Source organism: Gorilla gorilla, chromosome 5 (genome assembly GCF_029281585.2).
Source record: "Gorilla gorilla gorilla isolate KB3781 chromosome 5, NHGRI_mGorGor1-v2.1_pri, whole genome shotgun sequence".
In the NCBI taxonomy this organism is placed as follows: domain Eukaryota; kingdom Metazoa; phylum Chordata; class Mammalia; order Primates; family Hominidae; genus Gorilla; species Gorilla gorilla.
In genome coordinates this window covers 23,362,683-23,387,101 of record NC_073229.2, presented here as the reverse complement: position 1 = coordinate 23,387,101, position 24,419 = coordinate 23,362,683, and the positions used below count along the sequence as shown (strand labels likewise).

The 24,419-nt window shown below is 45.5% G+C and overlaps 1 protein-coding gene across 5 annotated transcripts in view; it reads right to left on the bottom strand.

Annotated features, from left to right (window-relative positions):
• Positions 1-511: 511 nt before the first annotated feature.
• Positions 512-24,419, bottom strand: part of FARS2 (phenylalanyl-tRNA synthetase 2, mitochondrial) — a 511,717-nt gene continuing 487,809 nt past the window's right edge. For all 5 annotated transcript variants that reach the window (XM_055391452.2, XM_055391451.2, XM_004043229.5 and 2 more), the window contains one exon: positions 512-801. In XM_055391452.2, the coding sequence (XP_055247427.1) occupies positions 663-801 (139 nt within the window). In that variant the 3' untranslated portion in view covers positions 512-662. The remainder of the gene's footprint in view (positions 802-24,419) is intronic.

Sequence of the window (24,419 nt, the reverse complement as noted above, 5' to 3'; positions counted from 1 at the left end):
GGACCTGGCCCCTCTGTGTGCCTCCAAGACTCTGGGGCAGCTCTCGCCCCTTTCCTTCCTCTCCAGTGGGGCAGAAGGCAGCTAAGCCCAAGTCCTGGGGCCAGAGGCCTGACTCCAAGCCATGGGTTTATGAAAAGCAAATAGATATCCTGCCCTGGCTGAAAGACGCACCTCCCTTCACATTGGACGAGAGCCCTGGCATTTCATTAGTGCCCTCTTTGAAGCCTGCCCTTTGCAAAACTGAAAAAGAAGAGAAGGGAGGAAGGAATGGAAGCTGATTCAAAAAGCTTCCTGTATTGTATCTGGAATTTCTGATGTCCCTCTGTGTGGCTTCACTCATTACATGAGTGGAAGAGCCTGTCAGGCAAGAAATCATGCCTGGTGCTTAATGGAACCCAGGGACCAATTAACCATACTAAGCACCAATGCCAGTGGGCAAAGCACTTCTAAAAGGAATAGGAAAAGACCTTCCTCCTTTCCCCGAATAAAAGACAAATGCTATGTCAACAGCTTTTCAAGAGCGATCTTTTATTTTCTGAAAGTCCTAAAACTGATCCATTTATCAAAAGATGATTGATGCCCCAATTCACAAACCATATCTTTTTCTCTTTCAGCAAATCCTGGAGCCCCAAGAGGGCTGCAGCCTGAGTGAAGTGGTGACATCAGAACCTGCCCTCCACACCCAACAGCTGGACTGCAGCCTCCTGCAAGGCCTGGTGGATGTGCCTGACCTCTCTCTGGGACAGAGTCCGTTCCATGTGGCGGTACGTGATGCGGTAGCAGTGGCTGGTCTTGTGCGTCCTACAGAGAGGAAGAGAACACAGGTGAGTGCGGGATGAACAAGGCTGTGCCTGAAGGAGCAGTGTGGCTTGCCCTGGCCAGATCTCCCCAACTGCAGTGGAGAACTGAGGTTGGAATCCAGGTACCATTTACCGCTAACAATCTGCATCTTATACAGGGGGAGAAGGTGATAGTCAGGGAAACATTAGCCTGACTAAAGGAGGCTGCTGGTTTCCACTGGAGTGGATGTATCAAAGTCCTCTGCGAAGGAAGCTGACAAATTTGATTTCCCAGGCCACGCTCTGGAGATTTGGATTCAGCAGGTGGGAGGTGGGACCTGGGCTTCTAAGCCTGTCCCAGGTTCCCCACGTGATTCTAACAAGCAGACAGGGTCAGGGGTCAACCCACGTGTGCCTCCTTCATGTCATGGAAGGTAACCGCGTTTGTGAGGCAAATTGCAGTATCAGCAAGGCTCGAGGCAAGGCTGAGGGACTCACTCCCTTGGCTCCCCTGTTGGCTGTCCAGGAAGCATACAGGCCATATATGCCGTGTATGTGCTGTGTAGAGAATTACTTTAGTCTCTCCTTTACGACATTGGTGTTGACTTGGCTTGCATAGAACAGCTGAGTAACTCTGGAATACGTGGAGATGACAGCAGTAGGGCCTTCTATTTGCATGGCAGGTGCTAAGACACACTGGTCAGTTGATCTCATGAGAAAGACCCCTGAGGGGCCATGAACTGGCAGGCCTGGCCCTGTCCCCAACATGTCTCTCACTGGCTGTGTGGCTGGGTGTCTGACATCTCACCATCTCTGAATGCTCACATTTCTCTTCTTCTATACAATAAGGGGATCTGGTCACACAAATTCCTCTTTTCCAACCCCCAGCAGCAGCAGCAGCAGCAACAACAACAGAGGCAACCCAATCCCTTCTTGGCCTTGGGGGAGGAAACTGAAACAAACTGAGGGCTCCCAGGCAGATTCCTTTTATGATGCCGTCAACCAGCCCTTAGCCTAGCCAGGGAGAGGCCACGTGCTTTCTGGCAGGTGAGACAGGGCTGGGCCTTCAGTAATACCAGGGCCTTGAACAAATGGGCTTCTGATTGAGCTGGACCTAGGCCACTCCCACATACTCACTGGAAACTGGTAGTCCCATTGATGCCACCTGAGTCCAGAGCCTTTGCTTCCAGGGGCCTCCCGACACTTCATGGATTGGTCTCACTGGATTCTCTCCTCTTTCTTCTCCCTCTCCCTCATCTGAATGCCAGAGCCCTTGGCTGGGCAGAATATGCCTGGTGCATGAGAGTCTGCCTTGGTCCTGGCTTCCCTAGTCTGCCCCTTCACCTCCCCTTCCAGTGTCTCCTCCCCTCTCTCCCACCCTGGCTTGGTCATCTTTGTCCTGCTTTTGTCCTTCCACTTTCAGGGAGGATAAGCTGCTATGCTGTGCCTCACAGGGTTATGTGCATTTTGGCCACATATGCAGCCCCCGTTTGGATCAAGCCACAGGAGGAAGTTACCACTGAAGGGCTGTGATAGACAAGCTGGGCTGGGGGTGGAAGTTTTCTGAAGGGACCTCCTGGGGATTCCCGATAGCACATGGAGGCCTGCACCATTCCCTCACCCAATGTCAGCTGCCTGCTTTAGACCAAGGGAGAAATCAAATCCTCCCCCCACCTGGCTCTTTCTTTTTCAGTCCAGCTTAGGCCAATGGCTCTGCTCTGTGGACATTCCTCTGGGGTGGGGACCCTGACTCCTGGGGGTGGCACTGCTGCCCAAACTGCCCCAAGGACCTCCCACAAAGTAGAGTGGTCTTTTCTCCTCACTCTGTGCTCCTAACAAGAGTACTCCAGGTACCACGCCCACCCAAGCCTTTCAGGCACCAAAACGCAGCAAGACAGAAAAACCTGGCTTTGAGAGGAAAACAGAGGCTCTCCAGGAGTGGGAGCTTATGAAACTACATAGCCAAGACCCCTGCTGCCACCAAGTGCTGACCCATTCCGTTCAAACTACAATTGCTCCATTTACAGTTATTTGGTTTTTGACAAGAGCACCAAGACTATCCAAGGGGGAAATGTCTTTTCAACAATTGGTACTGAGACAACTGGATATCCATGTGCAAAAGAATGAAGCTGAATCCCTACCTCACACCACACACACACAAACTAACTCAAAATATATCATATATCTCAATATAAGAGCTGAAACTATTATCACTCTTAGAAGAAAACAGATGAGTAAATATTCATGACCGCATAGGCAAAATCTCCTTAGATGACACCAAAAGCACAGGTGAAAAAATTTTTAAAAAAATGATAAACTTGGAATTCATCAAAATTAGGCATTTTTTTAAATTCAAGGCATACAATCAAGAAAGTCAAAAAGGAACACACAGAATGGGAGAAGATATTTGCAAGTCATATACCTGATAAGGGATTTGTATCCAGAATATACAAAGAACTCTTACAACTCAACAATAAAATAGCCAACAACACAGTAAAACAAATGTACAAAAGATTTGAATAGACATTTCCGCAAAGATAAACAAATGGCCAACAAGCACATGAAAAAATGTTCAACTTCAGCCATCAGGGAAATGCAAATCAAAACCACCATGAGATACCACTTCAGGCCCATTAGGATGCTCATTTTAAAAACAAAAGGAAAATAACAAGTATTGGAGAAGATATGGAGACATCAGGGCCTGTTTAGAAATTGACAGGACTCTGCAAATTATAAAGTGCTAATTGGGTGTGAGGTGAAAGTATCATTGTGGCAATTATTATCACATTGTGTTTTTTTCACTGTTTCACTCTGGTCCCTCCTAGCAGAAGAGCTGGTAATATGGCACTTCTAAAAGTTATTGCCAATTGAAGATGGATGGGGAAAAATCTGTTTTCCTATTTCTATGTGCTCAGAAAAAGGCCTCTATAAGGATTCTTGGGATTCAAACAACTTATATAGAGCATTTTGATGAATTAGGTGTAAATGATTCATAAATACATGGATTATGAGATAAATACTCATAATAATATATAGATATGAGAGAAATACTATTTAGCAGAATGTTTGTTTGGTGATTCTGTTGAATTCAATAGAATCAAGTGAAAATCAACCAGGTTTGCCTTTTCCTAACATGAATGATGACAGAGAAGGCTTCATTTTCTAGAAACTTCTGTGTGTAGCTTTCAGATGACAGGACATACTCCTGTCTTCCTTTTTCATGTTGGAGAGCTGAAAGAATGGAGCTGGCAAGTGGTCAGGAGTGGAGGACCCTGGTCCCTCATTCCTGAAGAGTGGTCTCCCGAGGAAAGCCACAGGCACATGGAGCTGAAGGTTCTTGGAGCTCATCAGTGAACAGATAAGAAAATTGATTCCTCAAGTGAAGGATGCCCTCAGCAACCAACTCCAAGTGTCTGGATTCTAGTTCTGCTGGTTCTTTTATATCACCCAATGCAGCCTCTTTTAGCCCAAACGCTTTTCAGTCTTCCATCTGCCATGACCTACACTGTCTCTCAGTAACAGCAGCAGCAGCAGCAGCAAACATTTATGCAGCAGTTTTGTACACCCGTTACTGTTCTGAGGCATTCACATACACCACCTCTTTTAAGTATCATAACCCCATTGAGTAAACAGCATTACTGACCCATTATACAGACGAGGAAACTGAGGCACAAAGACCATAAGTAACTTACCTATGCTCACACAGCTAATAAGTAAGTGGCAGGGCTGGATTCAAAACTAAGCAATCTGGTGGGAATGTAAAATAGTACAAGCCACAGTATGGTGGTTCCTCAAAAAGTTAAACACAGAATTACCATATAATCCAGCAATTCTACTCCTAGGAATATATCCTAGAGAATTGATAGCATGTGTTGAAACAAAAACCTGTCCAAGAATGTTCATAGCAGTATTATTCACAATTGCCAAAAGATGAAAATGTCCACTAATATCTGGATGGATTGGCCGGGCGCGGTGGCTCATGCCTGTAATCCCAGCACTTTGGGAGGCCAAGACGGGTGGACCACTTGAGGTCAGGAGTTCGAGACCAGCCTGGCCAACATGGTGAAACCGCGTCTCTACTAAAAATACAAAAATTAGCCAGGTGTGGTGGAGGGCGCCTGTAATTCCAGCTACTTGGGAGGCTGAGGCACAAGAATGGCTTGAATCCGGGAGGTGGAGGTTGCAGCGAGTGGAGATCGCCCCACTGCACTCCAGCCTGGGCAATAGAGTGAGATTCAGTCTGAAAAAAAAAATTTTTGGATGGATTAACAAAATGTGGTATATCCACACAATGGAATATTATTTAGCCATAAAAAGGAATGAAGTACTGATACATGGATGGATACTAGATGGAATGCGGATGAACCTCAAGAACAGAAGTGAAGAAAGCCAGATGCAATAGAACACATATTGTACAATTCCATTTATAGAAGATATCCAGAAAAGGGGAATCTATAGAGATAGAAGGCAGACTGATGGTTACCAGGTGTCATAGGGGAGACTGCTTCATAGGGATATGGTTTTCCTTTGGGGTAATGACATATTTTACAACTCGATAGAGGTGATGGTTGCACAACACTGTTCTCATACTAAATACCACTGAATTGTACACTTTAAAAAATGGTTAATGTTATGTCAATTTTTCCTCAATTAAAATAATAAAAACTAGGAAATCTGGTTTCAGAGCCCAGCTATTAACTGTCACCCTCTTCCTTTAATCCCAGTGTCCTCTAAGAAGTGACAAGGTTTGCAAGTTATGGAGAAGAGTAATTTCTTTTAATTGTTCTGTTAAAAAAAGAGATGGAATGAGCCCATGCTCCTCTCTGGCTCTGCCCTTCCACCAACAGAGGGCACAGCTGGACAGGAAGAATGACTGTGAGTGGGGTGGGCTGTGCCTGGGGCACAGATGCTTTAATGTCTTTCCTGCTTATAGGGGCATTAAAAGGTGGTCTGGGAAGCCAGACAGCTGGCTGGGAAAATGGATGGCTGCAAGGGTAAGAAAGGAAGGGTGAGAGCATGGGGGCCGGGGCGGGCACCATGAGGTTGCTACTGCCCTCCCCCAGCTCATGCAGGCACACTTATCAGGACAAGAAACCTGCCCCGAAGGACAGAACAGGCTGCACTGAGTACCTGGAGTTTTAGAGGCAAATAAAAGTTCTCTTTTATGTACTTCACAGCTTCTACTCATAGGCAAAGTAAACCAGATTGCCCATTACTGAGTCTGAGAGGTCGAATCCCATTATAAGGAGTTTGAAGAGAGATTCTAAAAAATTTTTTTTGGTGCTACAATTTCATTGCATTGGGGTATCGGCTAAAATGAGTTGTTCACTGGACAGAGTTTGATTTTTTTAAAGATTTTGGTATAGGCATCTTAGAATGTTTGAACCTCTGGGGCTTCCATTGTCACCAGTTTATTCATAGATTCCTTTAGTTATTCAACAAACAGCATGTTCCAGTCACTGAGTTGGACACAGAGAAGCATATGAAGGGGACCCAGTATCTGCCCTCAACCAGCTCACATCCGGGAGTTAGCAGCCTGCTGAGGTCCTGCAGAAACCCAGGAGCCGGCTGAGCAGAGGACTGTTCCCTATACGCCCATGACAGCAGGAGGGGCTGGTACTTGCTTGGCGGTGAAGTCAGCCACACCGCACCCCACGTGGAACCTCATGTTCTCCTGAGATTTGCTCCTCAGTGCATAATTTTTCCCACCTCCCCGAGAACACTGACACGCGCTGTTTGTCTAGTATAGTGCGGCACTACAGGGCCCACCAGAGGGCTTCAGGTTATCCTGCCTGCTAGGAGCTTACCTCTTGAGAGGGGCAAACAGAATATAAGACAGCCCACGCTCCCTGCCATTGGCAGGTGATGAACGATGCCATGGTACATGCTGTGCCCAGGGCCCACCTCTTCCACTCTCCCACTGCCGCCCATCAGCTCCCCCTCTGAGAGATTCAGCCTGGCTCTTGAAACTGGAAACATGACTCAAACTTTTCCTGAAACTTACTTTCACTTGGATCCTGGTCCCTGCTCCAGTGTGAACGCCACCTAACTTTACCATCCTGTACAAGAGTAGCTGCTTGTGTGGAAGCCGAGAGCCAGGGCCAGAGGGGCAGCCCCTTGTGGGCCAATGGGAGAGCTGGGCTGGACGGCAGAATGCAACAGCAGGGAGGGGATGGCATATTTCAATGCCGCCTCCTACCAGAGCCCCTAGACCAAAGACAAGGACGTATAGGTGCTGAGTATAGTCAGGGCTGGATCAGTGAAGCATTCTCAAAACTATAAATGTTTAAAAGGGGTCCCTCCCCAGTGATTATTTTTTTTTCCCGATAACTTAAGTGATACAACTAACAAGTACCAAAAGCACTGCCAAGAGTGTCACTGCTCTCCAGTTCAAAGTGTGCCAAGAAGGAGATTTTCTAAAGAACTCAGGGCTCTCAAGCCTTATTGGAAAGCTGGCACAAGGGGTCAGAGTGTTAGCGAGGGTTGGAATTCCTCTATCATACAACCACTTGGTTTACCCTGGCAACCAAACAGGCTCTGCACTCAAAATAAAACCTTTCCAGGGGATCCAGCCAAATCCCAGCTCCTGCAACATCCACAATAGTCTGCTTCTCCATCTGTGACAGAGCAGCGACTTCATGTTCTTGGATGGTGCGTTCAACACCTCCCAGAATAGATCACATATGACCAGCAGTCACTGCAGCTGCCATCTATTCATGCAGGGATTACTCAACGGGAGAGAAGATGCTGTCACGGGGCAGCTTCCATTTTCAGAGTAACAAACACTGGGTTTCCCCGGCTCACTCCTCATCTGTCTCCTGCTTGTCTGATGCAGAAGCTCAGTCTGGAGCTGCCCACGTCAGAGGCACTGTGCATGGCTGCGAGGGTCAGTACATGCAATGCTTTAGTGGGTGGGGCTGGACTCCGGCAAGAGGCACAGTAAGGCAGGAGGAGGAGGAGGAAGTGAGGACAAGTTCCATGGCCTCTCCTGAAAATATAGAAGTGAATGGGCATGGTGGAGTGGAGAACCAGACTTTGCAGCTAGAGAAACTTGGTTCTAATTCCTGCTCTGCCCTTTGCTATCTGTGCGACTCTGGGCAGCTTACATCACCCTTCTCGCCTCAATAACTCCATCTGCAGAGTGAGGCGAACAAAACTTGCTTTCCAGGGTTTGTGAGGACTGAATGAGGGGGCGTGTAGAGTGTTAATACAGAGCCAGCCACCCAGAGTAGGCGCTCCATACCTACGCATCCGCCCCATCTTCCTCCTTTACTCCTGTGGCTTACTGGAGAGTGTAATGAGGCTGTGGGGGTGAGGGACTTGTATTTCCTGTGTTTCTTTTACCCTCCTCAGAGTTTGGACTCTGACTTTGGACTGAGAATGGGAAGAGATTCCTTCCCCTGGAGCACGGATGCATTAGTTAGCTTTGGCTGCAACAGTGAAGTGAGGAGTGGAAGTCAGATTGGGCAGGATTTAAATAAGTGGTCTGGAAACTAAGTAAATAATTTTCCCCCTTTACCTTCTCTACGTTAAAAAAAAAAAAAAACCAAAAGGGAAGGGAAGATGAAATTCTGATCATGAGACTTAGGGTCTGATGACTCTGTACGGCTTTCCTAATGAACTGCTCTGGGCTTAATGCAAGAAGAGGACACAGGCCTGGAGGCAGGAGGCCCGGGTGCCAGCCCAAGCTCCTGTGATGACTGTGTGAGTCTGGGCGAGTCATTTAACCTCTACTGGCCTCATTTTTGCCCCCAGTGACAGGAGTGGAATAAATGTGCTCTGAGGCTCCTTCTGGCTCTAGAATCCTAGGAGTCACCTCAGAAGACAGAAGAGATCCTTTTATTTATTTATTTATTTATTTATTTATTTATTTATTTATTTGAGACATGGTCTTGCTCTGTCACCCAGGCTGGAGTGCAGTGGCAGTGGCACAATGATGGCTCACTGCAGCCTCGACCTTCTGGGCTCAAGCAATCCTTCCACCTCAGCCTCCTGAAAAGCTGGGACCACAGGCATGCACCACCACACCTGGTTAATTTTTTGATTTCATGTAGAGACAGGGTCTCGCTATGTTGCCCAGGCCAGTCTTAAACTCCTAGGCTCAAGCAATCCTCCAGCATTCCCAGAGCCTGCACAGGAAGAAAGGGCAAGGCTAGGATGGGCCCATCATGATATGAGCAATGGGAGCCGGAGGGAAGCATGCTGGCCTAATGAGGGCAAAGTGCAGCGTGGCAGGGCCCACTGAGAAAGCCGTCGTGCAGATGATGGGGCTCCATCAGTAACAATGCTCTGGACACTTCTTCGCCCCCTCCATCTATTCCCTTTGTTATTTCGCAAATAGCATACACGCACTCCCCAGAGGAGGAGAGGAGGTTCTCCTCCTCATTCTCACAACGGTCTGTCCTGGGCCTGACGCTCCTGTGGGGCCATTCTGAGCGGTGCCTCCCCCAGCTCCCAGCCAGTGAACACCAGTGTTGCCGCTCCCTGCTGCTGCCGTGCCTGTGATTTCCTCCCAGAGGGATTTCTGTTCCTCAGAGTCAGTCACAAGAAACCAGTCCAGATGGTTCCTCTGACAGTTACTGCCTTGGGAAAGACAACTCCAATCCAGGCCTTGATGGAGGCAGGGCCAGAGGCAGAGAGAGAGGGCCTCCCCCGCCGGGCCCAGCTCCTAGCCAGCACACGTCGGCAACGTAAGAGTTCCTTAGAGACACGTGTTTCGCAGGCAAGAAATGCTTTTTTAACATCAAATACTCGCCAAGTCCTCAGGGATGTTTCAAAACACCCCCAGGTTTTTATTCCCATCACCCCCTGTGACTTCTCCTGGTACTTCCCAGTGAGTGTCTCCTGCCGAGCACCTCCTGCGGGATGTGGCCGAGCTCCTTGGTCCTCCCATGCATGTGTATATGACAATAACTGCTCTGGGGAAATCTAATGGACTCTCTTATGGAGAGACTTGGGATGCAGACTCGCCCAGCTCTACCACTTCTCAGTTACAGAGTCTTGGGCTAGTTCTTAATTTCTAGTCCAGGCTCTCCTTCTAAAATATGGATCATGAACTGACAAGAGTTTTTGAAGGAATTGAATGAAAAAATGTATAGGTAAAGTGTTAAGTGTTGTTCATGCTAACAGTTAACAATTGGTATTATTATTCAGGCAGCTGAAGGTTATACGCCTCTACTTCGGCCCACACAGAAAGACCTGAATGACCTTAGACAAATTATCTGAGCCTCAACTTCCTCGTCTGTACAGATGGATCACGGATATGATACATGCTACAACACAGATGAACCCTGAACACATGATGCCCAGTGATTATTACTAGAAATGCAAGTTGGGAACCCACATTATATTGAAAAACAAAACAAAACAGACAACAGCTCACTGGTGTGCACACAGCAGGGGGGCTGCAATGAGTCTCATGTGATTGGTTTCTGCCCTCCCTGGATGGAGCATCTTCATGATTTCATTAGCTTAGCAACGAAGATACCTTGCATTGTATACAAATGCCTCTTTTTTTTTTTTTTTTTTTTTTAGATCCTCCACTCTTAACGCTATGGCAGGGTCTGGCCATATTTAACATTCTTTTCAACTATTCCATTATCTTCTGAGCCATCCTTTTACATTTCTAACAAGAAGTAATGTCTCATTTTGCACATATTTCCAAAGCCCTGTGCTTTTCGTTTGTGTGGAAAATTTGGAAGAGATTTTATTTTTCTCTCTGGCTTAGTCTGCAGAGCCAAAGTCAACAGAGCTAACTTTAACTCTGTACTGTTACAAGGCAGCCTCCCAATCGTGTCGACACTTTGGTGGATGAGTCAGGTAACAGAACAGAAGATCTGTGGCAGGTGAAGTGCTACATTTCCAACTCAAGCAATTGATCAGCATTTATTTGTTCTGTGCTGAGGTGGACATTGCAGGAGACACAAACAGGTATACGAACTGCTTGATCAATACATACATATTCATGGAGTGGCTGTTCTGTGCATGACACAGTGGTAGTGTGAGGGGAAGATGTATCTCAAAGTTACAGAAAGAAGGATTAGGCTATATTACAATCCACTTGGGGTCCATAAGACATTTATACATGAACAGACAGTCAACAGGATGAAACCATTAATACTAAATGTTAAATAAATGGCATGGACCATAGACAACTTGGAAGTCAGTAGACTGGCAGAGGAGATGAGATTAGGTCTAGATGTTAAAGCACAAGTAGGATTTTGACAGGTGGAGAGCAAGGAGCTCAGTCCAGCTGGCAAAACGTCACCAGAGGTACTGGTGGCAAGGGGCATTCATTGTATTATTTCCCCTTCCATTTCAAAAAAGATTTGCTGAGTATATGTTCCAGGTACAAATGGCCCAATAGGGACCTCTTCAGACGGCGCATGACCTACTGAAAGAGGACAGGCTGTGTACAATCACCGTAGGAAGCTGGCTTTGGCCATGGTATGTCCACAAAGTGGTTCACCCTGTCCAGAAGCGATCAGAGCAGTTTCACAGACTGGCGCCAAATGAACTGGTGATGGAAGGATGGGACATGACTTTGGCACATGGTTAAGTGGTACAGAGGAAAAGCCCTTTCTGCGGAGGGCACAGACAGAATTGTGAGCCTGCATAGACCAGTCCAAGGAATGGCAAATAGCTGAGAGCAGCTGGTCTGCGTGTACAGACGGTAGAGTACAGAAATGGGCTGGGATGCGGCAGGGAGGGGTGGGGTCACAGAAGAGAGCCTTATATTTCTGTTTGAGAAGGCACAGCCAAAAATCCGTCATTAAGAAAGCGACAGGAAAAACTGGACCCAGGATCAGGTCCTGAAAAGACTCCTCTGAAAGGCTGGGATGACCTTGCTCTGAGTGGCTTCACTGAGTACAGACACCAGCCTCCTGTTCACTTGAGGTCTCATTCCTGGCAAATAAGAGAGAACTACTGAGATGTTAAATGAATGGCACAGACCATAAACAAGTTGGAGGTCAGAAAAGATAGGCAGAGGACATGAGATTACCATGCCACCCATATGGTATTAAGAGCCACCTATCCAAGGAGTTCACTGCGGCATCACCCTCAACCCCCATTATTCATGAGTAGAATTACCTATGACTGTGTTATGTTGTAAAACTTTTATTTCTTCAGCGACTAATGGAAGAAATAGGTTAATTACTTTAAGACTCAGTGTCCATTAATTATGAAGGAATTACACATCGGTAAAGAGAAATTTGTATACATTTCCAATGACACTGTTATTTTGCAAATACCTTTGAGGGGAACTCTGGGTCTAATTAATTGCACCATCTCTTGACAAACAGTGAGAGATTGAAGGGAAGAGGGGCAAAACAGGGATTTGGCTGGTAGGATGCACCTCCTCCATCTACAATATTCTAGGCTGGAATATAGCAGTGATATCCTGATTAAATATTCATCATACAAGTAACATGTTCATGAAATCACAGAGTCAAAGGTAAGGCACCAGAGGGGTCTTCTGGTCCATGCTTGAGCTCTTTCTGCCAGGCCTTATGTTGGATTCCTTGTGGGGCAGCCCATTCCATGCTCTGACAGTGTGGGCTCCCCTTATACTAAGCTGATGAGTGTGTCCTGTGTTTCTCCTCACTGGCCCTGGATTCACTCCAGTCCTTCTCCTCCATGATAGCCCTTCAAACTCCTCTACCTGTTTTTGGCAGTAAAACAGCATGACAGCCCTGGCTAGGAAACGCCAGGACCACTGGTGGTCAGAGTGGAAAGGGACCCTGGAAGCCGCACATATGATGTTTAACATCACTGTCCCCATTCATGCATCCACTCAATTCATTTATTCATTCAGCAAATGAATGCCGACCACCCACCATATGCCATGTGTTCTGCTGGGTACTGAGGACCTAATGGTGGAATAAAACAAAACAAAACAAACAAGACATGACTTGTAGATTCCACAGTCTAATAGGAGACACGCATTAGTTAAAGAATTACAAAGAAACGTAAATTACAATGTGCTAAAAGTTACGGAGGGAAGGTACACGGTACCACGAGGCCACACAAAAGGGCTATTAAAAGTCAAGGAAGGTTCCCTGTGGAAGTACCAACAAGCTAAGGCCTGACCAATGTAGGAACCGACGGAGTGAAAGAAAGTGAGAGCGGGTGGCGGGCAGTCCCAGACAGAGGGGAGGGCACATGTCAAGGCCCTGTGATCTGAGTTTAAATTCCCATTCTCCTCCTCTGAGCTATAGGATCTAGGTAGATCGCTTACCTTCTCTACATATGGGTTTTCTCATCTATAACATGGAGAAAACAGTTCTGCATGTCCCGTCAAGCTCAGTTCAGAGCACCACCATCTCAGGGCCTCCTGGCTTAGATCTTTTTTTTTCTAATGAAACAGAACCTCAATCTCTCTGCCCTTCCTATCTGTATCCCCTAAATTACACTGTATGTGGCACAGCTCAAAGCAAAGCTGCTCTAGCTGAAGGGGCAAGAGGACCCTACATACTAGCCTTCTGCCCCAATCAACACAGCCCTTCCCCATCCGCTCCTCAGAACCCCTAAGGCTCAGGGGGCAACTTTAAATTGACTCCATTTTTTAACAATAGGAGAGAGCGAAGCTTCCAGAGACAGTGATTTGCCCAAACTCATCTCAGAATTTACAAATTCAAGTGAAACTTGTTGAAGATATGATGGGAACTCATTTAGGGGAACACATTCTTCCAAAGAGAGAGAAATCCTTGCTCTGCAGAGCGTAAAGGCAGCAAGACAAGCAGAAAACAGGTTGAGGAGGTCAGACACTGGATTCTCAGCTTAGAGCTCCTCTTTGTAAGAGAAGGGAGTTGGTGCAAGTCCCTTCACGGCTCTAAGCCTAGGTAGCCCTGTTTTACAGCGAGGATTCCAACTGCTTCACAGTGTTACTGAGAGCGGATAAGTTTTTCAGGCACTTTATAATTATAAATGACTATTTAAATTTATCACCATAAAAGGGAGACTTCATTTTTGCAAATGGCCCAGCAACATTTAGAGCCAAAATTGGTGAGAAAAAGTAATCTAATCGATTAATATTCCATATATGTTAAAAGAAGGCATAACCATAAAGTAACAAGATATGGTTCCTGATGTGGCTTATTATTGGGCCTATAAAAATTCTTCAAAAAAAAAAACAAAACTGGCTGCATTATAGGACTTCAACATAGACCACATGGAGGGTGTAGTGTTTATCTGAATTCAGAAGTTGCTAGAATGTTTGTGCTTACTGTTTCATAGCTGTATCACAATTATGGCACATGTCTTATGGATTCATTTTTACCTTCTAGGGAGGAACGTGACTATCCCATACAACTTCTTCACCTGAAGAGCTAACATAACAAACTGATGGAAACTCATCCTAGAACCATGTACCTCTCTATGAAAACAACTTTTAAACTCCAAATATGCATAAAACTAAAGAAAGCTCTGGGCCTTGCCATCACACAGTGTTGGTAAAATTGAAGACATTTTATTAATAGTAACCGTAGCAACAATAGAGACAATGAACAATTATAAAGTTATGCGGCTTCCAGAGCCCTTGTGCCCACATGATCTCACTGGCTGTGATTGGAACAGCCATCCTGAGAGGCAGACACTATCACCTCCTATTGCAGAGATGCACCCAAATATTAGGTGACAGAGGTGGGATTCCAATTTAGGCATGCAACTGCCTCCAAAGCTATGCTCTTAATCCCGGCTAGAAAACATTATCTGATGTTTGCGTTCAACGTCTCAGCTATATCCCACCTCAAAGCACTAGCAGGTTTCATAAGGCTGATCCCTTGATGAAACTTGAGGGAATAGTCTTAAAATATACTTCCGCGAAAAAGTAATTTTGCTTGGGGCAAGTGGGTTGGGTTGGGTTCAAGGGCACAGTTTTTTTTTGGAGGTCTGGCTATCTTTGCTACTTGGATAAATCTATGGACTCTCCAGGTCTCAATAAAACAGAAATGATGCTATTTGCTCCTAACTACTCCCTCAGTTAGGAAAAATTGAAGCCATAAGACTGAAGCATTGTCAGCAACTTGGAACAAGTAAGTACTAATAAAGTAAAAGTCAGAGTCAATAAACTCTTTCAAAATTGTATTGAGTTGCAGTTGTCCATTTCCAAACTTTGTGAAAAGAAGTGTTCTCTTCTTGGTATTTTCCTACTTCAAAAGAAAAAAAAAAGATGTCAGGCTTACATTTCTGGTGCACTGGAGAGAAACATAATCAACTTTCTCAAGTTGAAGTCTGTCTATTATGAATGCTTAGGCAGAATTTAATAAGACTGCCCATGGGTTAATTTCAAAGGCAAAATGTCAAGAGGCTTCAATTACGGGCTTGGGGGGATTGTGAAACACTGTCATGCCTTGAAGAAGCTACTGGTGTGGCCCAACATTTTTAGGCCCCATTGCTTCGTGCTGAATTTTTTACTTGGCAAATAAATGAGCACAGGTTGGGTAAAGTGTGTGTTTTGGACAGGTGGCTGAAACATGTGATCGAAGAGTATGTCTACCTCTTTGTCTACCACAATTTTTCCTATGTATGACAGTTAGTTTATAATCAGATAGTATGACTTAGAAAGTTCTAGAGTGATGCAGAGTAAGATAAACTAAAGATTCTACTGCTACATATACCTAGATGTGCTGAATAATGTTAATATGATTTTTTTGACTCTTTGTCCCCACTTAAATCTCATGTTGAATTGTAATGCCCCAGTGTTAGGGGAGGGATCTGGTGGGAAGTGATTGGATGATGGGAAAAAATTTCTCCCTTGCTGATCTTGTGATAGTGAGTTCTCATGAGATTTGGTTGTTTGAAAGTGTGTAGTGCTTCCCCCTCGCTCTCTCTCTCTCCTGCTCTGCCATGGTAAGACATGTCTGCTTCCCCTTTCACCATGATTGTAAGTTTTCTGAGGCCTCCCGGCCATGCTTCCTGTACAGCCTGCAGAACTGTGAGTCAATTAAACCTCTTTTCTTTATAAATTACCCAGTCTCGGGTTGTTCTTTATAGCAATGTGAGAATGAACTAATACAATATGTAAGAGTAGTGACTCTATAAAAAAGTAGGTAGCTGAGGAGATAATAAGAAAGCAAGGGAAAAATATCTCCAGACGCAAAAAGTAAATAACACAAACCACAGCAGTAAGTGCCCAATGCTGCAGCTACCTGGAGCAGAGAAAGTATCCATTATTGTAACCTAGAGCTTAGATTTTAACCTTCACCTGAGAATGAAAGCTTTGGCCGACATGAACCAAGAAGCTGGAACTGAGATTCCTGCCCAGTGTGGGTATTCTAAAGGGTTGCCACTCTTGATGTAACAGCAGACTAGGGAAAACAAAACAAAACAAAACAAAACATATCCTTGGCACAGATTGGCAAAAAGGAATCTTGTCTCTGTCCGGATTTGAAGAACATGGAGAAGAAGCCTACCCTGAAAATTAAAATTCCAGGTCTGTGTCTCATGCAGATTTAGAGTTCAAAGTGTACAGTACCTCAGACCCTCAAGCTGAGAAATTACCATAAAACTGGTATTGGGAAGGTGCTAACCCTTGAAGACCTGGCAGAAGAAAATGCAGAAATAGCACTGAGGAAAAGGCTGGCCACAGGGGATTGTCTCAGGATATGCTCCAATGAACATAACCTCAAGGCCCCAAATTACAGAACACATGAAGAAATAACCCATTATATACTAAACATAAAAGACAGAAGGATCAGTGTCCCAAGGATTTCAGATACAAGAACAATAAAAAAGTATTTAAATGATTGAAAATGAATTTAAACAATTAAGAATGTTTCAAATGCTTAAAGACATAAAAGAACCACAAGAAAGAGCATAATGAAAAAAGAATGGCAGGGACATGGATGAAGCTGGAAACCATCATTCTCAGCAAACTAACACAAGAACAGAAAACTAAACACCACATGTTCTCACTCATAAGTGGGAGTTGAACAATGAGAACACATGGACCCAGGGAGGGGAACATCACATACCAGGGCCTCTCAAGGGGTGGGAGGTTAGGGGTGGGATAGCATTAGCAGAAATACCTAATGTAGATGACGGGTTGATGGGTGCAGCAAACCACCATGGCATGTGTAAGAAAACTGTATGTTCTGCACATGTACCCCAGAAGTTAAAGTATAATAAAAAAAGACTTACATAAAAATGTATGGAAATAAAAATATAATTTAAAAATGAGTCGCAGAGTTAAATGACAGATTAGACATAGCTGAATGGAGAATGAGTAAATTGGAAGACAACTCTAAGGAACTGTTTGGAATACAGTAGAGAGAAGGACAGAAATGGAAAATATAAAACAGGTTAAGAAACATATAGGATAGAATATGAGTATCAGAAAAATGTAGAGAGAACAAGAGAGGCAATATCTAAAGAGACAATGACTGAGAAGTTTCCAGAATTAATGAACTCTTCAGACTCAGGAAACATAATAAGTCCTGAATGGGGTTAATTTTTAAAAAACTGTGTTAGTCACATTGTAATGAAACTGCAGAACACCCAAGATGAAGAGATGACCTTGGAAATAACTAGAGAAGAAAAATAGGACTTACAAAGCAACAACAAAGAAATAGCTTTCTCAGTAGCTACAAAGAGTTCAGGAGCTAATGGAATAATACCAAGAAAGTGTCAACCTACATCAATTATACCCAGCTAAGCTGTTATTTTAGAATAATGGCAAAATAAAAACATTTTCAAAGTGACACACAATGAAAAGGTCTGCAACTCACATACCTTTGAAGAAAGACCTAAGAAGGGTATATTTCAGGAAAAAGGAAAATGAACTCAAAAAGGAAGTGGATGTGAGAAGCTAGCAACATTAACATGATGGTTCAGATCACAACCTATGGAAACTAAGTTTACTCTCTGGCAAGACTGTTTTAAAGCTGTGGTTTCAGATGTCCCAGTCTTCCAGAGATACTCTCAGATGGTTTTCGCAGAATTGCCCTAGGCTGGAGTAAATAGCTCAGGAGAGCTGATCTCCTGTCCTGGCCATTACAATCAGTCTCAGGCTTCCCAGAGAACCGACTACTCCCTGGAACACACTGTGAAGCAAAACGGCAGAAGGGCTGAGAGCGCAGGCTCTGAAGGCACACGGACCCACTCTCAGTGCATACTAGGTGATTCCACTGTGGCAAGTTACTGAATCCTTCTAATCCTCAGTTTCATCACCTTTAAGTCAGACAGATATATGTGTATGAGATCCTAACACACTTCCTGGAACAAAATAAATACTCAATAAAAGATAGCAGTTACTATAATTATCAGTATTACAAGCTTTGTTAATTTGCTTAATGAGCAACACACATATTTATTTAGATTAATAAAAAGTTATGTGTCCCTGGTGTTACTTAAAAAGAAAAAAGTAAGAGCACTGATGTTAACTAAAATTTCGGTGCCATGTGTTAGACACTATGTAGGCAATCTCACACTATTCCTGGCCTGTGAGCCCCTCCAGCTGCATGTGACATGTAGGCAGGTCCTCTGTCAGCACCACCATGGTGCTGGACTGCCACTTTTCATTAAAACTATGAGAAGTTTTAATGGCCGGTGAGTCTCTCTCTGAAAGGCTATGTTGACCATATTTGATTTGGAAGAAGAAAGATCCTGTTTGGTTTTGTCTTTTAAAAATCACTCTCTGCAGCAACCTCTGGTCATAGGAAAAATCAAAACAGAGCGGAGAGAGAAGACAGACGTGCTGTTCCCTTTTCAACAGATAGGACAAAGGCATGAAATGTCTATGCATGTTACATGGGGAGGTGATAGGTGGCAAGAGAGGCTGGGTTACTGACAGCTCCGTGCCACAGCTGATCATTTCTGCGATTCATTAAAAGACACTCATTCACTTTAGCCTCCAGGTACAGAAACTGGTCTATTCCAATGACAAAAACAGCAACTCACAAATGCAGGCAAGTGTCCAAGGAGAAAGCTGCAAAGGGATCTAATATCTTGTTGGCAGGCACGGAGCAGAGCTCTATAGCTGGAACAGAGGTTTAAATATAAATTCTGAGTCCTAGAGAAAAATGTCCGAGAGGGCACCCTTTTTCTTTATTATCTACCAAATAAATTGATGTCCAAAGTAGAGTCCCCTCTGGCCACCATCTTTCTTCAAAGTTTGCAGTAGTAACTTTGATTCATAATGTTTTCACACAACACATGTTCTTGCTCTCTCTCTCCTCCCTCACCCTCTCTCCACCTCATTGCCCTCAAATCAAGAACGAAGGGATTTTAGGTGCCTAAAACAAGAGTTTCTACTTGTTTTGGGCAATTTCATATGACTATCTCATATACTTCTCAAACTCTCTTACAGAGCATTATGCTTACAGTAACAATCAGGAAACTGAGAGCTGGGAGGGTCATGACTTGCCAGTTCACCCTGCTGGGTGGGGCAGTCAGCAGGGTTCTCTCCGGACACCACACTGTCCCTTCCTAAGACATACCTGGGAGAGAGACCTGGGGGGGGTCTTGGGGAGGGCAAGGCGTGGGGTGTCAGGAGGTTTGGGTTCCTATGATGTGGGCCTTCTTCTTACCCATCTGTGTAATCCTGAGCAACTGCCTTCCATCCCTGGGCCCCAGCTCCTTCATCAGGACCAGGTGACCACTAAGATCTCTCTCTGGCTCCTCAGCTCTAAAAGTCTCCAAGACCTTCCTAGCGCTTCTGTGTCAATCTCTGGTGAGGACAGACAAAAATCTGGGATCCAGGGGAAAGCATGTTTCTAACTCATCGCAGAACCCGTCTGTTCTGTTCCACTCTGGCAGTGATCCTTGCTGTTAGCATACAAGTGAATCAGGGGCTGGGAGACCTGGCTGTTTGTGGCATTTGAAGCGAGACTTTGCTATAGCCATTCTGAATAAGTAGCTACAAAGCTGCTAATTGGATTCGGCAAGTTGCTGAGTCACTGTCGTGTAAGATCAAGTTGCTCTGTGCTGATGATGAGGCCCATCCTGTCAGCAGCTGAGAACGTTTTCTTTGTGATTAAAAAGAACAGGAGTGTGCAAAGACACATTGTGGATTAGTTTTCACAATTTACCATGAGTAATTAAAGTCTAACAGACCACAATTAGACAACATCCACCAGAACCTTATTTGCCATTAGTCTTTTAATTAAATATGTCCCATGATTTAGCTCTAATTTTGCACAGATTTCTGATGGGGGCGGGGGAGAAACAGAGCGCTGGACACCCTGATGTATTGGTTATGACATCTTCCTGGAAGAGGAGGGTAGGGAGGAAGCTTGAGTGTTTCGTATAAATCACTTACCTTTCCCTTCTTGGGATCTTTGCACAGCACAACAGAGATATGAAGTGAGCCTGGCTCCTCACTAAACCACCTCCGGGCACATGACGCATCCCAGGACACCCCATGAAGAGGGGCCAGGGCAGAGCTGGTGGGGGACTTTGATTTTTTAATCTTCCAGCACTGACAAGGTGAAAAGTGGGAGAAATGTGTCATTATGCCTTAAAAAGAAATGTTTAATAGGGCACTCAGGCACAAACTGAGGTGGAAAAATCATTTTTAAATGGAAGAAACTGAGAGTCCTTTTCTGTGATCTCATTGGCTTATCATGAAGGAGGAATGTCAGTGCTTGGCATGTCCAGGGTCACTGTGTGGAATCAGAGCCACGGAACAAGGGCGTGGGGAGGACCTGTCTTCCTGTGCACAGCCCAGGGGTGGGGGTGGCCCAGGCCAGCACAGGCTTCCACTAGGCCCACCCCTGGCACTAGTGGGCAGAAAAGCATTTACTCCAAAAGCCTCCTTTGGAGTTGGGCATGGAGAGGGAGGAGATATTCTACTCTAGAAGCTTGGAAAGGATCCATGATTGCAGTTAGATTTACGGACTCTTTTAAAGGATTCCTCACTAGAATGAATGCGGGTGAGGACAGAGTTAAAGGCAGTTCACATAATGGCTCATTCTTAAGCTTGCTTTTTGCCCAACAGGAAAATGGTGTCTACTGCTTGCTGAGAACTGATGCATTTGTATTATTTCAACAACCATCAAGTGCCCAGGATAACGGCACCTAAACCCAAGGCCAGAAGATGCCATTTGCCTGATAAACTAAAAGTAGACAGAAAGCCCAGACTTAGCCTGAGTCCATTCATTGGCTACTCTTGGCTTTCCTTCCAAGACTGACAAACTGCGGAGGTTCAACTTACATGATTTCCTAATACAATTAAAATCACTCGAGGGAGAGTCCTTACAGAGAGTTATGTTCCAAAATATCATCTGTAAGACTGAGTTTGGGCCTGGAATGCATCGTACAACTCAGAAAAAACATTGAACAGTATACGGTGTTAGGATTCCGGCCCAGCCCCCCAAAACCCGCCTAACTCATTATATTTATGAAGTTCACCTTAGCATGGGAAAATGGAAGCATCAAGTTCTAGGTTGAGTCAATTGGGTGTCTAGCAAAACAATATCCAAAATGATGGTGACGAAAGACTTAGAAATCCTAAAAGAAGGGGTTGACCATGAGAGATGATCAGAGATGAGTGGGGAAGTTGAAAGAGAGCCTATTAATAGTCATGTTTTAAAATATTCTAGCCTTTCTTTCCAGGCAGAAATAAGAAGCCACCAAGAAACGCTTTCAAAGTCCTGCCACCAAAATCACAACTCCCCTGCCTCCTGCATTCACACCAATCCTGTTCGTTCTCTTCTGTCCCCTCCTGAGTCTAACCCTACCATGGCGAGCTGCATTCCACTGCCTTCGACTTCTCAGGGGCCTTGTCTACCATTGATCCCTTCTTCCTCCTGCACCTGCAACCCCTCTTTCACCTGGGACCCTTCTCTTCTCTCCTACCAGCACTTAGACAAGCCGAACTCACTCCTGACTGGGCCTCCTCTCTGGTCATCTTGTTTATCTCTTGCCTGTCCTTCTCAACCAAGCTTCCTGAAAATATCTCCATTGTCCAGCCCACTGCCATCTTGTCTGATCAAGGGTACAAGCAGCAATTGAAGGCCGGTTTGTGCATCAGGTGCAGGGCTGGGTCTGCGTCCGAGGAGAGAAGGGTGCCCAGTCATCACTCCCACGAGGGCATGTTCTTCCCCTTGCTCTATATCCTGCCCCACCCCCGACCTTCCATTTCATCAATTCCCGCTCATTCCTCAGGTTTCTGCTTGGAAGGGCCTCCCTGGAAAAGATTTCCCTGCCCCACTCTTCTAGGTATTCCCCTGGCATTGCTGTGCTGTCGTATCATGATGGTCTGACACTTGTCTCTTCCCCCAGTCCCAGACCCACTAACTCTCAGAGGGCAGGGACTCTGCCTTTCTTCACTTTCACTTGCATCTCCAGCACCTGGCATGATGTTTGGCCCACAGGAGGGGCTCCACAGATACCTGGTGAATGGCAAATGAACAAACTTCCTTACTGGGTGGAATGCGTGTAACTCCCCACAGGCCCAATATCCTCAGCCTCCCAAGGGCCACTCCGCTCCACCAGCTGGACCACCTTCGTGGCGGCAGTGAGTGGAGGCAGCACACAGATGTGGACCTGGATTGCTTCATGTTCTCTCATTAGCAACATGCATGCCTTCCCTAGTGACAAGCCTTCCTCCCCAGGGGAGGAAGTCGGGCTGGTAGCCTGCCAACGACTGCACCTAGGTTACAGCTTTGGGATGGGGAGGATAAATCTCTTTATGGCCTTTTTACTTCATAAACTGTAAACATGCCAGAAGGAAGAAGTTTTCAGGCTGAGAATGAACCTTGAAGAGCAAACACTGTTCACAGGGGCCTTCAGCACAGAAGGCACGGGCCAGGGTCTGAGGCCTGAGCACAGCACGGTTGGTCTTAAGGACCAGCAGCTGTATCTGCCCCGCCTGGGTCAGTGCGAGTCCCAAGGAGGAGCTGGCAGCAGGAGGTGACACAGAAGCCCCTGGCTGGCCTCTACTGCCACTGGCACCTTCCATCCAGGCCACCAGCAGGGTCTCTGTTTCTGGTCCTCCCCACTCTGACTGCAGCCTTCTTCCAATCCCCACCACAGCTGGTGAGATCTTTTAAAAACATCAATCTGATCATGTCACACCCTGCTGAAAATGCTTAGCCAGCCTGCCTGGCCCCAGCCACTTCCTCACTCTGTTGTCCTGCCTCACTCCTGCAGCTGGAGCCCCACAGCCCTTTGGTGTGTTCTTGGAGGCATTCTCACAGGCTGCTCCCACTCCCAGACCTGGACCCTTCCCCGGGGGAGGGCTGGTATGAGGGGAGGGGAGGAGAGGACTGGGCCCGTGGCTCAGCCCCCTTTCGGACCAGCTCATCTTCTGGCTTGCAAGGCCATCTCTTCAGAGTTGCAGTAGAGGTGACTTCTGGGAAGGCAGGTTAGGGAGCCTGACTGTGGCTATAAATCAAGCCGTAGCCTCTCGTTTCATCACATCAGTAATGAATATTTGATCTTCGCCTGATTCCTGTCTGTACTCTTCATGACATCTGAACTCAGCAAAGGAAGAGGGATGCCACTTATAGGTCCCCCCAAACATCAACAGACCCAATCTTTTACAGTTGCAGGCTCACATATACAAATTAGAAAGCAAAGCAGCAAGCATCCACAGCATTCGCCCACAGGCAGCACTTAATTTGTATTGGTTGAATGAGTGAATGAAACATATTCAGAACTGGCTGGCAATAGTTGAACTAACTCATTTTTGGTTACTGCTTCAGGCTCTGTCACTGACTAGTAGTGTGTCTTTGAACGAGTTACTCAACCTCTCTCGGCCCCAGCCATGCCATTAGGACAAAATAATATACTGGATGTAATACACTTAGCAATTGTCTGGTATACACTGATAATCAATGTTAGCTCTTTATTTTATCAGTTTTTACTCTTATCCCTGATTCTTGCCCGTGGCCATGATGGCTGGCTGGACTCATGCCTGGCCCTCACCTTTCTTGGGGAGAAAAAAATGGCCAAGCACATTAGCTTTGAGGCTTGAGAGGTTATTTTCTCTTTACATTTTCTGCATTGAGGTTGGCTGTGCCCTTTGTACCAAACATGCCATCTTTTCCACTAGATATGAGTCCCTGAGACACACTTATTTCTAGCTTTTGCAAAAAATGAGAGGTGTCATTTTCTCCCTTGGCCAACCACAAAGAAAGGGGCTCCAGGTACCAGTGGGAAAGGGTGAAGGGGAGAAGGCCCAAGCCTCAGGAAGCAGATTCCTGCTCCCACAGCAGGGATAGTGATGGGAAGCTGAGGGGAGAGGTGAGAGTGGGTAGGAGGGGTGAGGGAAGCAGAAAGGGGTAGCAATGGGAGTTTTCTTGGGATGAGGGTTGAACTGGGTTTGGAGGCAGATTTTGAGCAACATTATTTGTTAAAGCTATTTCAGATGAACTCTTGATCTCAAGAAATGATCCAGGATGAAACACAGAATATTTCAGAAAGGAATGAGCTTAGAATCAGAGAAAATGGAGGCTTCAGATATAGATTTTTAAGATCAGTTGATCTCTGAATTGAATAATTTTAAAAAGAGAAGCATCTTGGGTATATAAAAAATGGGTTGACAACTCAAAATATTTCAGCAATCAATAGGAAGAGATTATTTAGCAATGAAGTGAAGGCTGTCAGGTGACTGCCACCTCTGTCCTTCCAGCTCTCAAGATTACATGCACAGTTTCAGCAAGTGACTGAACCCTCCGATCCTCACTGCAGGGGCTG